We start from the raw sequence: 16,282 nt of genomic DNA, 5'->3' as shown, positions 1-16,282 counted from the left end.
TCCTGGCAGGGCGAGTGGGCTCTGGCCACCGGCCACCGCATTGGCTGTCCCCACGAAATGGCTTGAGAAGGACTTGGATTGCACAGTAAGAGGAAGATACTGCCGGAGGCAAAGCTCTCCTGATCTTGTTCCACGGGATTTGTGCTCTTTTGTAGCCTCCTGCACGCTATTGCTTCTACAGACAACAGCCCGTGTGCTAACTCATCGCACAAAGCAAAGAGGGAAGAGGATTTGGTATAAAGTTTAGAAAACAAAACCAAAACCAAATGAACTCAAAGAAACTGAGAAAAGAAAGGATCCCTCCCCAACGACGCCCCGTGCCCTCCCCAGTGTGGATGAGGTATACACAGAAATCAAAGTGGGATGATTAAGGCTGTTCTTGAAAGAAAAGGGGTGCCCGGCGGTGGGCTCGCTGGCTGTGTGGCGAGGGCGAGCGCGGCCCTTTCAATGCTTCCAATGGCTTCGGGGCGGCACTGGGTGCCAGGACATGTGCCCAGCCAGCGGCTGCGGCAGCAAAGGCCGGCCGTGCCACCTGTCAGAGTCCTATGGCCTCGTATTTCAGGAGTGAAACAGTGTTAGGTCCTAGCTGACGCGCTCCAGGGGCTCCCCAGTGGGGCCAGGAGTGGGCCACAGTGCAGGGGCCTCGGGGACACCCTGATGGGGCGGACGGGGTCGGGAAGGAGGAACGGCGCACGTGGCACCCAGCCCTCGGCTCACGGAGGGGGAAAAACCTATGAAGAGGCCAGAGCTGTAGTTCGGAGGGAGCAACTCTGCGTATAATCTTGAGAAAGGGCCACGGCCCACCTACGGGGTCTGATCCGATGCTCTGGATCAGGCCTGTCCCTTTGGGGCGGCTGCTGGGGCTTTGCCATGTGTGCACCGGAGCTGCTCGCCAGGCGTAGGGGGCACCTGCCCCGGGGCGTCCGCCGGGGCCCCGTTTGGCCGCTGTTTGGTCCAGCATCCAGGGATTGTGCCCTGCTTTCAAAAGCTTGCAAGAGACAGAGAGAGAGGCGTTAGCACAAACAGTGATGTCCCCGCGGAAGGGACCCGAGCACATGGGCCATGGCAAGCCAAGCGGCGCTGCCGGCAGAGCAGCTGCTGCCACCCCCATGCTGGACCGGCTCCCGGAGCAGAGCTCAGGCTGCCCAAACCTTCCCCACAAACCCAGGGTCTGCACCAGCATCCACGTGGCATCAGCTCACATGGCACTGCTGAGATTGGGGAACAAGGTCAAGCCCCGATGCCTCAGCCTGGGGCCTGCACTTGGGGATGAAGATGGGAATGAGTGGCCCAGTGTGAAGGGGACGGGGCTGCACAATGTCCTCCTCACCCTGGAGGCAGGGCTTGGCATGTGCCAGTGGAGACAGCGGTGCCATGGGAGCCCCAGGGATGGCATGGAGGAGGGGACTGGTGCGATGGAGGGAACTTGTGTGTGCAGGTGCCCCGGACACTCACGGTTATACTCAGAGTCTGGCGCTGTGTGCTGAATTCAGTGGCTTCTTCATAGGTTTTTCCACTGCAACGACTCGATCTCCACTCGCTTCCCAAACTCCTGTGGCGGGAGGGAACAGCAGGGCGTCAGGCCTGGCCAGGGCATCGAGAGCCCGTGGCATGGCACCCGGTGTGGCTGCACTCACCTTGTGCCGTTCTCTCACCAGAACGAAGTGAACTTCTTGCCAAAAGCTGACACCGCTGTGGGGAAGACGGGAGAGATGTCAGCATGGCGCAGACGCCCTGGCCCCCACCTCCCCAGATCCCAAACCGCAGGAGCACTGTGGCCACCCCCAAGGTGCCCGACTGAGCACTGGTGCAGGAGGACACCACCCCATCCCCTGGTGCAGCCCTCACCTTCAGTCAATTTGCCTGCCTGTTCCGCTGCCCCCCCCGGCAGGATTTTGGAGAAGACGCTCTCTCCTTCTGCCCCAGGCTGCCCCATGGCTGTGCTGGCAGGACCACGCGGCCCGGCTGCCCTCGGACCAGCCTTGACGTCTGCTAGGGGACAAATGGAAGACACCATTAGCAAGGGATGGCCATGGGAGCTTGGCTGAGCCCCAAGGGTGCCAGGCAGCCAGTGTGGGGGTGAATGGCACTGTGCTGCCAGACCTACTGACCTGCTGCTCCCAGAGGCTGTGATGTGGGCACTCTCCCCGGCTGCTGTGGCACTTTTGCTGCAGGTTTGGGTGCATCCGTCTGCTCTGGTTTTGGCTGGAACAGGGAAAACAACTCTCAGAGAGCATCCTCTAGGGGTGGCATGGGCAGGGAGGTGACACCAAAAACCCCAAACACTGCTCCACAGCCCCAAAAGAGGCAGCAAGGGATCTAAGGCATGAGGATGGCCTCTCCTGGGTCCCCTCAACGGGATGGCTGCTCCTGTGGCAGCCAGTGTGGCTGTGGTGGGCACATGGGTAGAATACATCTTGCCCCATGGCTCCCATTACTAAACCCTTCCCCTGCCAGCCCTTGCCCATGGCAGAGCTGTGTGGCCAGGACACAGCTGAGCCCATACTTACCGCCGGCGCTGGGTGCCCTCCTGGCTGCACATGGACTGTGGCTGGCGCCTTCCCCGCAGCCTGTGCTGGCCCCGGCTGCTGCTGCTGTGGTGGCCGGGCCGATGGGGGTCCCTGCGTCCTGCCCCTTGCCTCGGGCTGTGCTGAGCCCGCAGGCTGCGCAGCCTGCCGTGCCGCCGGCTGCTGCCGCGCTGCTTGCTGCCCTGCCTGCTGCTGTCTGCTCGCCGGCTGCTGTGCGTGTGCGAGGGGCTCCTGCTTCGGCGCTGGGGCGGCCGGCCCATGTGGCTGGGGAGGCTTCTGCGCCTTGGGGGTCTCAGCGCCGTGGTGGTGAGCAGCGGGGCGGGACGATGGGGTGTACTCAGCAGAGCTGGGGCCATAGGGTGCGGGCGCACGGGGCTCAGGGTGCTGCGCCTTCTTGGGGGCAGCCGGTGGCCCGTGGCCTCGCGGCTCGTGGCGGCTGGGCTCTCGCGGGTGCTGCTTGGCCGAGCGGCGCGGGGGCTCATCGCTGGTGTGCCGGGAGCTGCCAGCATGGCGATCATACTCCCTGTGGTGCCGGTGTTCACGGTGCTGGGGGTAGTCATCGTGCTGCCATGGGTCCTCGTCGAGGGGCTCGTCATAGTCGTGGTAGGTGTGCTTAACCGGGGGTCTCTTCTGCGAGGAAGAGTGGCCACCGTAGTGCCTGACCCGCTCTGCACGTGCCTCCCTGGGCTTATCAAACCAGTCTGTCTCCTCCTGACCCAAATGATAGGCTTCAGAAACCAAAAACAAACCACAGTCAATGTCTCAGTCAAGGCTGCCCGGGTGGAAGCCATGCAATGATGAGGGAGAGGCAAGCAGCGGGCACGCGCGCAGGGGACAGCCCGTGCCGGTGGGGATGGGACACAGCACGGCAGGACACGGTGTGGGACCGGCTAACACCGAACACCCAGGGCAAGGGGAGGAAGGCACATGTCAAGCAAACTGAGGCGGTGAGAGTGTCTCTGCGTACGAGCGGACGGGCATGCCCCGGGGAAGTGCCATGCTCTGGGGTGGTCACCACGGGGAGCCGTTACCTTCGCTGTCTGAGACAACGCAATGGGCATCATCCATGCCGTAGCCCTCCTCATGCTTGTACGAGTGACTCCTTGGCACGTCTTTGATGTGCTTTTGCACATCAGGCAACGAGTGGCTGGAGCAGAACTGGGAGCAGGGGTCCCCTGCCGACTGGGGACCGGGACCCCCCACAGCACGTGGTCCCCCCACTACCTTCCCCAGGGGGCTGACAGGGCTCTCCTCCTCCGAGGGCTGTGTGCGGATGGGTGCCCGCCCGCGGCTCTGGCTCATGCTGAGGGACGAGGGCTTGGAGCCACCTTTCTGGGAGCGCTCTGCGCCCTCCCGCTCATAGGACTTGCTCCGGCTGCCTGCTTCCCGGACGGAGGACTTCTCCACCCCATAGCCGGAGGAACGGGTTCTGCCGGTGGCATAGACCCGCTCCTCCTCGTCTACCAGATCCCGGCTGGAGACACCGTAGTACTTTTGCTGCTCGTAGACGTTCTTCTTCAGGCCATACGTGATCTCCTCCTGCAACTTCTTGGCCCTGGAGGCCACATTGCTGCTGCCGACTGAGGTTGTCGCTGCATAGGAGGCCAGGTCTGACTCCACGTCTTTGGCTTCTTCGATGGGGGAGAACTTGGAGATCTTCTGCTCCATGCCCTGCTTCCTGTGCTTGCTGCGCTTCGAGGAGACAACGGCAGGTGCCAGGTTCTTGGATGAATGTTTTGGTAGGGCTGCACCAGAGCCGTGCTTGTCCACCCTTGAGGAGTGCCGGTACTCACTGTCCCCATAGTAGTAGGATGAGCTGGTGGAGCTACCTGACACCCTGCCATTGCTCTCCGTGCCCCGGTGGTAGCTGTTCTTCCCTCGATAGTCGGGGCCATGGTGGTCATAGATGTCCTCCTCGGACTCCTCCTCAGCTTTGCTGTAGCAGCAGGGCCGGCTGGAGCTCTCGGCATCCCCCAGCTCACTCTTCTCTCTGCCATGGCGGCTATCAGTGCCTGTGCCGGTTGGCTCTGCTTTCTGCCCCTCCACTGCTGGGCTCTCCTTAGTGAGCTCACTGATGTCCTCAATCATCACGTAGTTACGGGGGATGTTCTGCTCCAGACTGGTGTAGAGGGACTCTGAAGAGAAGCTTGCTGAGGGGCCTGGAGCTGCACTGGCTCTCTCAGCCTGCCGGGCCTCAGGTGCCTTGTACTGCTCATAGCCACCACTGGCTGGCGCGGTGCTGAAGGTGACATCTGGAACGGCAGAGGAGCTGGTGGCTGTGCCAATGACCTCATAGTTGGTGGGGATCTTCTGTTCCAGGTCAGCCAGTGAGGTCTGCCGTGGCTTCTGGTGCGCACTAGCCACATCTGCTGGGCTCTGGAAGAGGGCGGGCTGTGCCGCTGGCATGGTGGCCGCTCCGGCAAAGGCGCTCGGGGTTTGGTAGGGGTTTTGGGGCTGGAAGCCCGGCTGGCCTGGCGTGCCCAGCTCTGGGTATGCAGCGCCGGGGGCTGCGAAGGCACCAGGCGAGGCGAAGGCAGGCAGCGGGGGAGCTGGCAAGCCATCCTGTGCAGTGCTGGCTGCAGGGTACTGGGGATGCTGCAGGCGTGGCGGCGGGAAGGCAGCGGGGCCCTGCGGGGCAGGGTATGGGTAGGCGCCGTAGGAGGCAGCAGCGAAGTCAGGGTACTGCCCGGCGGGCGCAGGGCGCAGGCTGGTGCCATCATAGGCGGCGAGGCGCAAGCTGTGCAGCTCGCTGTCTGACAGGTAGTCACGGCGGTCCCCAGCACAGCGCAGGTAGGGGTGGTCTCGCCCACCTCCACGCTCCTTCAGCAGTGATTCCTTGCGCTGAGTGATGCCCAGCTCCAGGTACTTCAGCTTGGCGTCAATCTCCTTCTCCTCCTCGTCCAGCTCTGCCTGCTTCTTCCGCAGCTTGGTGGCCTCGTGCTCCACCAGCCTCAGGTCACGGTCCAGCTCTTTCAGCAGGCTGGCCTTGGTGACTGGCGTGGTGGCCTTTGGTGCCAGGCTGCTCAGGTAGAGCTGGGGAGTGGCTGAGCTGGCCAGGGGCACATGGGGCTCCTCGGGTGGTGGGCTGGGCAGTGTCCGCTTCACCTTCCGTGACAGTGGGCTTGACTGCAGCCCCCCAACCTGCAAAGCAAAGGAACGCTTGGTCAGTGATGCAGGAGGGTGTCCCCCCATGTTCCCCCTTGAGTATCATGGAGCTCCTCCTGTGCCCAGAGGTTGCGGTCAGGCAGCCACTGTGCACGTGTTCCCCCATGCACCGAGGAAGCAGCGTTTATGTAAAAGCACAATAAATAGGATGGAAGTAACAGGCAGGGCACTTTCAGTGAGTAATTTTGAGGGTGGCAGCTGGCCAAGCGCCGTGATGGCCCTGTGCCACAAGAAATGCTTTCTGTCCTCAGGTGCTTGGCTTCAGAGAGAGGCCGGAGCTGCTACTGCCCTGGGAATTGCCCCAGGGCTCTTTGCTGGGCACTTGGCAGCCCAAGGGGGCAAAGGTGGGAATAAGAGCCACCACCACCCAGAACAGAGCCATGCATGTCGGCTGCTCCTTGGGAGAGGAGGAGGACACAGCTGGGGCAGGGGACAGGGGACAGCCCTGACCCTGACAGCAGGCAGCAGCAGCTCCTGCCCACTGATGGGCTCATGAAGCCCATGGATCTCCAGGGCCTCCCTCCAGCAGCCGGCTTTGGTCTGTGTTCACTGGCTGTCATCAGTCACTGTGAGAAGCCAGCTTTTTAAATCATTAATTGCTGCAGCACTAATGAAACCAGAATGTCCCGAGGTGCCTCCTGGGGCCATTCCCTGAGGGAATGTTTGTTCCCCATGCTGACGTACCTGTGTGCCAGGGAGCAGCGCATGCTGGTAGAGGGAGAACCTGTCCTTGCTGGCCTCCTCGGCAGTGGGGCTGATGGGCTTGGGGTCTGAGAGGGAGCGCTGCATGGTCTTGATGGGTCGCGGCAGCGTCTGCTGGCGCGGGGACAAGTCGGTGGTGAAGTGCTTCTGCGGGGGGACGTGAGCCTTGTTCAGCCGCTCGCTGGTGGCGAAGGAGGACTCCAGGAGGCGATGGGGGGACAAGGGAGAGACGGGTGAGTAGAGGACCTGAGGAGAGCGGGGTGGCTGGCGGGTCACCAGCTGGGAGAGGGACTCGGCCGGCAGATGGGACTGGTAGCCAATTTCCAGGGGATCAGGTTTCTTCTTCTCAAATTTGCCCAGGGTCTGCTGCCGGATGGCGTGGGGGTCCAGGGGACCCGTGCTCACCATCTGAATGTTGGTGGAGTAGGGCGGGATGGTGGTGGGCACCGTCAGCTGGGGCACCACGACACCAGGCTGGGGGGCTGGCTCCGGCTCCGTCTGGCATGCCAGGCTCTCGCCACGCTGCGTCTTCTCCGGAGCTGAGATGTACTTAATGATCTCCACCCGGGGGTCATGGGTGGTGATGTGGATGGAGGGGGAGACACGGAGGAGCTGGTCGGGCTCTGTCTGCACGGAGCAGTCGCTGATGGTCTGGATGCCCACGCTGGCCATACCGCGGGCCGTCCCCTCTGCCTTGCCCTCAGCACTGGCCTCTGTGTGCCGTGAGGGCCGCGAGCGCCGGCGGCGCACGGGCTGCTCCCACTCCCCACTGTCCTCCTCGTCCGTCTGCACGCTGCAGTCGGTGCTGCGCCGCGCCCGCCGCCGCCGTGACAGCAGGTACCGCTCCTCGCTGTCCTCCTCGTCCGTCTGCACGCTGCTGTCCGCCATCTTCCTCGCTGCGAAGGCTTCCCGTGATGCCTCCTTCTCATAGGCGTCCCGCAGCCGTGGCATCGAGTTCCTCTTCTTGATGCCCCGTCCAGGCTCCCAGGAATCCTCGGCTTGCAGCGACATGTCCGAGGCCGAGCTGCTGAGCGGGCGCTGTGGCGCGAGGTAGCGGGGCCCGGCAGGGCCATCCAGCGGTGCCTGGCTGGGGGGCGGCCACGCGTGCCCGTTGTGCTGCGGCAGACCCCGTGGCACCTCGGCAGGCCCCTCGGGCGGGCGGGAGCTGGGCTCGGCGGGCGCAGGGAACGCGCTTTTCTGCCTCTTCTGCTCCTCGAGCTGCTGCTGCAGCTGGTGCTGGAGCTGGTGGATGTGCTCCAGCTGCAGGCGCTGCTGTGCGAGCTGCTCCCGCTGCAGCGCCAGCTGCGCGTGCCGCTCCTCCTGCTGCTGCTGCAGCACCTGCTGCTTGATGCACTGCAGCTCCTGCAGCTCCCGCTGCACCAGCAGCTGCTCCTTCTCCCGGTGCCGCTGCAGCTCCGCGCGCTCCCGCTCCAGCTCCTCCTGCAGCCGCAGCTGGCGCAGCTTCTCCAGCTCCACGCGCTCCCGCTCCAGCTGCAGCACGTGCTCCTGCTGCTTGCGCTGCCGCTCCTCTTCCCGCTCCCGCTCCTCTTGCTGCGCGCCTCCATCCTGAGGCGGCTTGGCCACCGGGGCTGCCTGCCCGCCCTCCTTGCTGGCCGCCGGTGGAGCAGCTCCCGCCGGCTCCGCTCTCTGCAAGCCACTGGTGGTGGGGACTTTGGGAGTGGAACCGGCACCCACTGCCACCGGTGCTGTGCTGACGGGCTTACCCAGGTACACGGGTGTCTCCATTAGTGAGGCCGCCGGGGCCGGCCGGCTGGGCGCTGGGTAGCGGTAGAGGCCCTGTGCTGCCAGTGGGACACGGGGGGTGACAACCGGCAGCCTGGCCAGGCTGGCCAGAGGCACCGCTGCCACACCGCCCGGGCCGTAGGGTCTGTAGAGCCCACGCAGCATAGGCCGCAGCACCGAGGCCGGCTGGGTGGTGATGGGCAGCGTGGAGGCAATGGGCGTGTTGATGGTTGAGTAGATCATGCCGTCAGCGGCTCGCACGGTGGCGGTGGAAGGGAACATCTGCCGGATGGTGCCCAGGCGGACGCCAGGGATGTTGTACTGTGCCAGGCTGCTGAAGCCCTGCCGCCCCTCGGGGAAGCTGGGGTTGTACATCCCACTGGGTTTGGGGGGCACAGGGCCCTGCTGCGGAGCCGCCAGCCCGCCCGGCCCCCCTGGCCCGGCACCGGGGCCGTAGGGCATCAGGTCGGGGCCATTGGCGTGCCGGCCGCCATACTGGTCCATGGAGTTGAGGGCGGCGCACATGCGGCTGATCTCCCGTGCTGTGGTGGCACTGTAGTGGGCCAGACTGGACTCCTGGAAGCTGGACAAATCTGCCCGGGGCGAGAAGCGGTAGTCAGAGTAGATGTTGGAGGCTGAGCTGTACCTGCGCATGGGGAGCGGGTGGCCCAGCAGCTCTGTTGGCTGGCGGAGGTCGGAGAAGGAGCCATACTGCAGCCCCTGGCCCAGGTACCCCCCCTCGGCGAAGCCCACACTGTAGGAGTGCTTCATGGTGCTGAGGTCCACAGCGGCATCACCCGCAGGGGAGGCGAAGGGCTGATCCCCCTTTGTGGGGTAGTAGCCCATCCCAATTTCGGAGAGGTTCGTGTCTGACATGGAGGAGTAGAGGCGACCGAAGGCGCCGGAGGGGTAAAACTTCTGCTCCTCGTAGACTGGGGGTGCCGGTGCTGGCTGCTCCCGGAAGGGGAAGGTCTCCAGCAGCTCTGGCTCCCTGCTGCCATAGAGGGGCCCACTGGGTTTCCGGCCATGCGCTGACGCCTCCCCCGCTTTCTTCTCTGGCATCTTGGAGGTGGGGTTGAAGGCGCCGGTGCAGCTGCCGCCAAAGGGGAACTTGTAGACCACGTCACAGCAGGCAACCTGGCTCTCTGGCTTCATGCCCGTGAGGTCCAGAACATTGGCCGGCGGTTCCTCCTTCATCACTTTGGTCACTGGGCCGGCTGCCGCCTCCTCCATCTGCACCATCATCACCTGGGACTTCTTCCCACCCAGGGCAAGGAGAGGGCTCTGGCTTTTTAGCTCCACCGGCACTGCCCGGTACAGCTCTGAGCCCGACTCTGGCAGGAAGGACTGCTGGAGGCCACCGACATTCTGTGCTGCACCGGTCTGTGTGATGAGCATGTCCTTCTTCACCATCTGTCCCGGCACACCGTACCTTGCAAACTTGGGCTGGGGGGCAGCGGAGGGCTCAGACTTGGCAACAGGCACTCCACTGGCTCTGACAGCGGCCGTCTGGACGCCCTGCTCCACCTGCTTCACCTGTGCCAAGCACACTGGGCTCCCGGTCCCCTGCCCGAAGTCCACCCGGCTCTGGAAAGGGTCTCCATAGACCACGGGCTGCTTGGGCTGCGAGAGGAGCATGGGGGAGGCGATGGCCAGGCTGGCAGTGCTGGCTGCTGCGATGATGGCGTGGGGCTGCTCCTGCGCGTTGAGGTTGATGATCAGGGGCTGGATGGCTGTGGACTGCCGGCTCGGGATGTGGTCCAGCGTCAGGCAGTACTTCCTGGCCTCTGTGGCCAAGGAGGTGAGATCCATGCCTTGGTCTGTTATGATGATGGGGGCAGACTTCAGCGCGGTTCGTAAGTCCACGGCGTTAGTGCTCGGCACCTTGGGCCCTGGCTCGACCCGGGATGTGCCGGGGATGGAGGAGATGCGGCAGAGGGAGATGTTTTCTGCAGGGAGTGCTCCCCAGCCGTACAGCCCCGTGATGCCATCAGCAGCTGAAGTCACAGCGGGTGCCTTCTGGGTGTGCTCCTTCACTGGCTGTACCCTGATGTAGGCACTCAGCGGCTGCTCTGTCTCTGGTGCCTGGCTGTAGCCGTGTGCCGGCAGCTGCCGGCTCGGCCTGGTGGGCGATGAGGTGGGAGATGTTGAAGAGCCAGAGCTGGTTGGCTTAGTCTGGCTGGCTGCGTCAGCTGCCAGTGGGATCAGCATGAAGGGAGAATCCTGTGAGGAGGGCTGCCGCGTCAGGCGTGGGGAGCCCGCCCGGTGGGGTGTCTGCGTCCCCTGAGCTACCATGGGGGAAGAGGTGGCGGGGCCGGCGGTGGGACCCTCGTAGGGCAGGAGAGGGCTCTGCGTCTGCGTGGAAAACTCAGCCGTGGCCTTTGTGGTGCGAGTGGGACTCTGCGTGGGGGAGGTGGGTGACAACGGAGGGCTGGAGCTCTTGTAGAAGGGGTACGTCTTTAGTGGCGGGGGCTTGCTGTCGCTCGCAGCCGGGAGCTTCTCCCTGGCTGTCTGCACACTGATCTCCACCACTGCCTTGCTTCTGCTGATGTCCTCTGTCTGTGAGCCATAGCTGACAGTGCTCTTCACCGGGCTGTAGCTTCTGCTAGGTATGGATGGGGCCTCCGGAGCTGGGGAGCTGTAGGTGCGCAGCACACTCCCAGGGCTGGCCGCTGCCGTTGTCACTGTGCTAGCACCTTTGCTGTAGGCGTAAGGAGTGGTAGCAGCCTTGAATGCTGGGCTGGGTGCTGCCGGGGGGCCCTGGAGCTTGGCTAGGTCTTGACCCTCTTTTGCAAAATGCTGGGTGACTCGGACATCGGGAATGGCCTTGGCTGTGCTGCTGTCGGAGGTGGCAAAAGAGACGGGAGCGGAGAGCTGCGTGGGGCTGGTGCCAGGGGTGAGCGGACCACCATTCTGCTTCATCAGGTCAGCATAGGCACTCTCGGCATGGAGGAAGTGCTTCTCCTGGTATGCCTCCTCCTGCCCCTTTGCCTTCTCTCCCTGCTCAAGGGACAGGTCGAAGGAGGAGGACCGGTGCATCCTGGAGATGCTCTGTGAGGTCTGCAGGATCTCTTCATATACTGCTCCTGCCTTCCCACTTGGATAGCTGGGCTGGGAGGGGTGTGTGGGGCCATCATCATATCGGTACTCCTCGGTGTACTGGTAATCAAAGCTGTTCTGGGCCTCTGTGCCGTGGTAGCTGACCTGCTGGTAGGTGCTGCCATAGGAAACCACTGGCTGAGCCTGCTGGACCTGCTGCTTCTGCATCATCTCTGCCTTCCTCATCATCTCCTCGTAGGCTTCCTCAGCGCTCTTGAGGGGCTTGCTGGCAGGCTGGCTGGGGCCGCTCTCCCCCTTCTCCGTCGGGGAGTACAGTGACATGAAGGTGGGCAGGTTGTACTCGCTGCCTGACTTGTACAGCTTGGAGGTCACGGCGTCAAAGCTCTCAGCCTCTGAGTCGATGGAGGGTGAGTACTCTGAACAGGAGGAGCGGTGCAGCTCCTCCATCTCTGCTGCCTGCCGCAGCTCCTCAGTGGGGGAGGCATCCTCAATGGGGGAGAGGTTGCTGGGGGGGGTTTTGGAGCGCTCTCTCCTCCGCTGGGCCCTCAGCTCCTCCTTGTCACGCTTGGTCTTGCGTGCTGTGCTCCGGATGCGCTGCTGCTCCACCTCCCGCATCTTCTCCTGCTCCCGCAGCAGCTCTTCTTCCTCCCGCAGCTCCTCCTCCTCAGATGAGTCCTCAATGGTGGGCAGCAAGGGACCATGTGAGCGGTGGCGAGCCTTTCTCTGCTGCTTCACCTCCTCCAGGCGCTGCCGACGGCTGGGGCTGCTGTCACTGTCTTCCTCCAGGGAGGAGATGCTGGTGGGTGAAGTGCCTGAGGTGTAGCTGGGCGTTGTGGCTGGCAGGGTGGAGGAGTACTCGCCCCGGGAGCGCTCTTCAGGGGAACCTGTCAGGCTCTCCATCTCCAGCTCAGGCTCCCGGTCCAGGCTGGTGTCTACCTCCTGACCCATCTCCATCTCCCGGCCGTAGCCAGTTGTGCTGTTCAGCTCAATGGTCTTGAAGCGCCGCAGCCCACCCTGTGCCGTGCTCAGGTCATCACCCTCTGCTATCTCCACCTCCTTTCTCTCCTCATACAGGCTGCTGGCACCGTGTGGCAGGCGCCGCTTGGCCGGCTCTTTGCTCTTCTCTGCCCCGGCCTTCTGCCCAGCTTTGGGGACACCATACTTGGTGCGCCCATAGCCTTCCTCCTCCTCCTCTTCGAGGTTGTCCTCCTCTGCGCTCATCTCCAGGATCTGCCTCCGCATGAACTCCTCATCGCTCACCTCCGCTTCATGGCCCTTGGGCCGGGGAGGTACTGGGGAGAAGCCCCCTTCACTGCTGTCCTCCACGTAGTCGTGCCGCAGCTTGCTGCCAAACTCATCTGACGACTCCGCGCTCTCCCGCCGCTCCCGCTGGTTCTCCCACTCCAGCGAGTCCTCATCCTCCTCCAGGATGTCCTCCAGCTCCTCATCTGAGTCGAAGGCTTCGGGGGTGATGGAGAGGTACCGTGGCCGCTGCCGCTGCTCCTCCCGCGGCTCCGCGCTGCTCTTGCCACGCTCAGTGGGCTCCGGCGGTGCTCCCCGGCCCTCCAGGAGGGGCCGCATGCTGCTCTCCAGCTTGGTGAGCTCAGAGGGGCTGGGGGGACTCTGCCCGGCCAGCCCAGTGCTGCTCAGCTTCTCCTCCTCCTGCTGCACCAGGCCTGTGATCTCGCTCTGCGAGCTGGAGATGCCATCAGAGGAGTATCCGGTGTCACTCAGGCTCTGGGGGCTGCGGGACAGGTCCGGGGGGTAAGGCTTGCTCCCATCCTGTGGGCAAGAGACAGCACAGCATCAGACACAGGCAGCTGTGGGGCTGCTGCCCTGCTAACCCCAAATTCTCTTCTTGGGAGCATGCAGAAAGTCTGGGCAGCACTGGGAGCCAGCCCAGCATGATGGCTGGGGGCCACCCAGTGTCACCCCTATCAGTGGCATGTTGCAAGCAGAGCATAGCATAGCAAATGTCCCCAGGAGCAAAGGCACTGTGGGACTTATAAATATATTTAAGAAACTGGGCCCCATCAGTATTATCTGTCCCCAGTAACAAACACAAGACATCTGTCTAATGGCAATATTGACAGTTTTCACTGCCCATCACTTAGAGAGCCAGTGAGGGAATGTGTGTATGTGGAAGGAGCCCTTGTACCCTGGTGCCTGACCAGGCTGCTGTGGTGGCACCGAAAGGACCAGTGGCAGCCATAAGGAACAGCCACCTTCCAAAGAATGTTATGTTCCCTGACTGACAGCCCTGCAAAAGCAGCCTTCAGAGGCAGGGGGCCCCCAGGATCTTCATTAGATATCAGCAGAAATAAATAGATCCTTCTAATTGACATTACAATTAGGCAGTGCAGGGGGCAAACCTTCGAGCCATGGGAAAAGTGCCATCATCATGCCCAGCCCCAGTGCTCCCAGCAGGGCCCATCACCACACAGAGGCTCCATGGGCTTTATTTGAGAAGTCTCTTCCTTGAGAGCTGCATGGTGTCATGGGGGGCAGCCAGGACCCCACATTTCCAGGGTGGTGGGATCCCCTTCCCATGGGGAACTGTGCTGGCTGCTGCTGGGATGGTTGCTGCTGGGAGAAAACAGTCCCAACGTAGCCAAATGTTTCCCCAAATTTTTTTTAATTTAATAAAAAGAAGTGGGATGAGGAGACTGAAAAACACTCTCTGCTGCAACATGAAACGTTGTGAAACGAGTTTTCTGTTTAAGAATAAATTCAACTGCCCTCACATTATTTTAAAACAAATCCAAAGGCTGATGATGACCTGGACTATGCCCAAATCGATGTATTCCTAACGAAAAGGAGGCAAAACCAGCATGCTGCTATATAGCCCATGAAGTTTCTAAGTGGTTTGGAAATGCTGAGACAGCAGTGTTTTGAGCTCACTGCTTCCCAAAAGGCCATTTCCTGAGGCAAATGGCCTCAATGGCATAGTTTCTGCTCTGACTTGGAATAAACCCCCACTTCCCAGGCCAGTGGTGGAATCACTGTCCCTGGAAGTGCTCAACACCCATGTAGCCGAGGCCCTCAGTGCCATGGGTTAGTGGTGGCCTTGGCAGTGCTGGAGTAATAGTTGGACTTGATGATCCTAAAGGTCTTCGCCAACCCAGTTTATTCAATGATTCTGAGCACAGCCACTGGCAGAGGCACAACTTAGAGCCAGGCCAGCCCCAGGCAGGATGTGGTCCCTGGGGATGCTGGAGCTGCATGTACCCTAAGAACTCACCTCCTGCTCCTTGGCCCGCGGTGCCTCGGCGGGTGCCCGGCTCTCCTTGCTCTCCACCTCCGGTTTGGGGGTCACGCTCTTCCCCTTCGGCACCGTGCTCTCAGGAGCTCTGGGAGGCTCTGGCGCAGCTTTGGGCCGTGGCTTGTCCTCTGCTGGTGTTGGGGGCTTCTTCTCCACCGGGGCAGGGCTGGGGGCCCTGCTCTGCTCGCCAGCCCGGAGGCTCTTGGTGGCTGAAGGCTGGCGCTCGGGGGGCTCCGTGGGGGCCGGCGCGGCTGCTCGCTGCTGCTGGCTGGCGGCTGGCGGCTGGTGCCTGGGGGAGCCGGGGGCAGGCTGCTTCGGGGCAGGCAGTGGCATTGGGGCAGGGTCGCCCAGGCTGCCCTCCAGCAGCCGCTGAGTTTGGCAGTTCAAACACAGCCACTCGTTCTTCTGCAAAACAGAGACAGGCAAAGTTCAGCTCACCGAGACATTCAGCTGATGGGACACATGGCCATGGTGCAAAGGACTCAGCACACCCAAACCAAACCATCACCTTTGGAGAAGCCAGGCAGTGAACAGGCAAGTGCCAGGACACCAGCACGAGCTGCGGAGGGGAATGAGGTGTTGCAGCTGTACCCTACAAACCATCTATAAGAAACTGACCACCGAGCTTACACCTACCCCTACCCTTATCCAGACCCCAGTGATGTTCAGTGGCTATGACACAGGGATTTCACCCTCTCCCCCACGACACTTCAGCATCACCAACTCTTTTCATCTCCAATCTTGCTGGCGTTTCGGTTTTAAGTGAAATTAAACAGTAAAGACAGACTGCTACCACTGCTTAACACTTCCCAGGCTCCACACAGCTTCTCTCTTGCTCTGATTTGTTTTCCTTGATGCAACAAAGGTTTAACAGCATAATCATAATACTTCAGGATCTTTTTTTTTTTTTTTTCTAGATTATCAAAAAATACTGGGTACATAAGTAGGCAAAAATTTCCCGAAGATATTACCTAAAGTACCCACTGCGCAGGAAAAGAACAAGACAATCTTGTCTAGTGAAATTCTCAGCAAGAGCTGGCATTTTATGGCCTGGAAAAAGCAGCTTGCAAGCAGGGCTGTGAGTGGCAGAGAGCCCATGGGGCTATGGCAGGGGCTCTGCATTAAGAGATCAGAAGCACTTTCACCCGTGTGTTGCCCAGAGGCTATTTTTACCCGCCCAGGAATGTCCAGGAACAGGAGCCTGACATTTCCTTCCCTTTTGATGTTTCATCATCTTAAACATTTTCAGGTTTTGCTGCTAACAGCCCAATATGCTCCAAGTCCTTTGCCCAGCCTCCTCTTTTGCTGATCCATTGCTTCCAAAGCTTGGGGTGGCAAGCCTCAGGGCATGGCTGGCCCCAGGGAGGTAGTCTGGGTCTTCAGCTGGACCAGCCTGGGGCAGGGGCTGCAAGCCAGCTGTGTCTCCTGGGGCCACAGAGGCCATGGTCTCCATGTAGAAGGTAAGGTTCACCAAAATGGCCTCAAGGACATGGGCTCAAACTGTACCAGGGGAGGATCAGACTGGATAATAGGGAAAATTTCTTTACCAAAAGGGTTGTCAAGCACTGAGACAGGCTGGCCAGGGAGGTGATTCAGTCACCATCCTGGAGGCACTGAGAAGATGCATAGGCATGGTTTCGTGGTGGAATTGGTAGTGCTGAGTTAATGGTTGGACTCAAGATCTTAAGGGTCTTTTCCAACTTAAATGATTCTGTGAGTCTATGACTCTAATAACCAAACCTACAGCATGGCAGCAGTGCAATGAGCTTGGTACCTGCATCCCTCACCCAGGAGTCCCATGTTTTAGTGAGATGCTGGAGAT

General features: G+C 61.5%; 1 protein-coding gene across 1 annotated transcript in view; it reads right to left on the bottom strand.

Annotated features, from left to right (window-relative positions):
• Positions 1-1,651: 1,651 nt before the first annotated feature.
• BSN (bassoon presynaptic cytomatrix protein) overlaps positions 1,652-16,282 on the bottom strand; it is a gene marked incomplete at both ends in the record, with an annotated part of 93,086 nt that continues 78,455 nt past the window's right edge. The window contains 7 exons of the mRNA XM_080625898.1: positions 1,652-1,692; positions 1,849-1,992; positions 2,112-2,205; positions 2,511-3,256; positions 3,560-5,669; positions 6,378-12,980; positions 14,440-14,865. Of these exons, the coding sequence (XP_080482024.1) occupies positions 1,652-1,692; positions 1,849-1,992; positions 2,112-2,205; positions 2,511-3,256; positions 3,560-5,669; positions 6,378-12,980; positions 14,440-14,865 (10,164 nt within the window). The remainder of the gene's footprint in view (positions 1,693-1,848; positions 1,993-2,111; positions 2,206-2,510; positions 3,257-3,559; positions 5,670-6,377; positions 12,981-14,439; positions 14,866-16,282) is intronic.

This window comes from Psittacula echo, assembly GCF_963264785.1.
Source record: "Psittacula echo genome assembly, chromosome: 9".
Classification (NCBI taxonomy): Eukaryota; Metazoa; Chordata; class Aves; order Psittaciformes; family Psittacidae; genus Psittacula; species Psittacula echo.
This window is presented reverse-complemented; position numbering and strand designations above follow the sequence as displayed.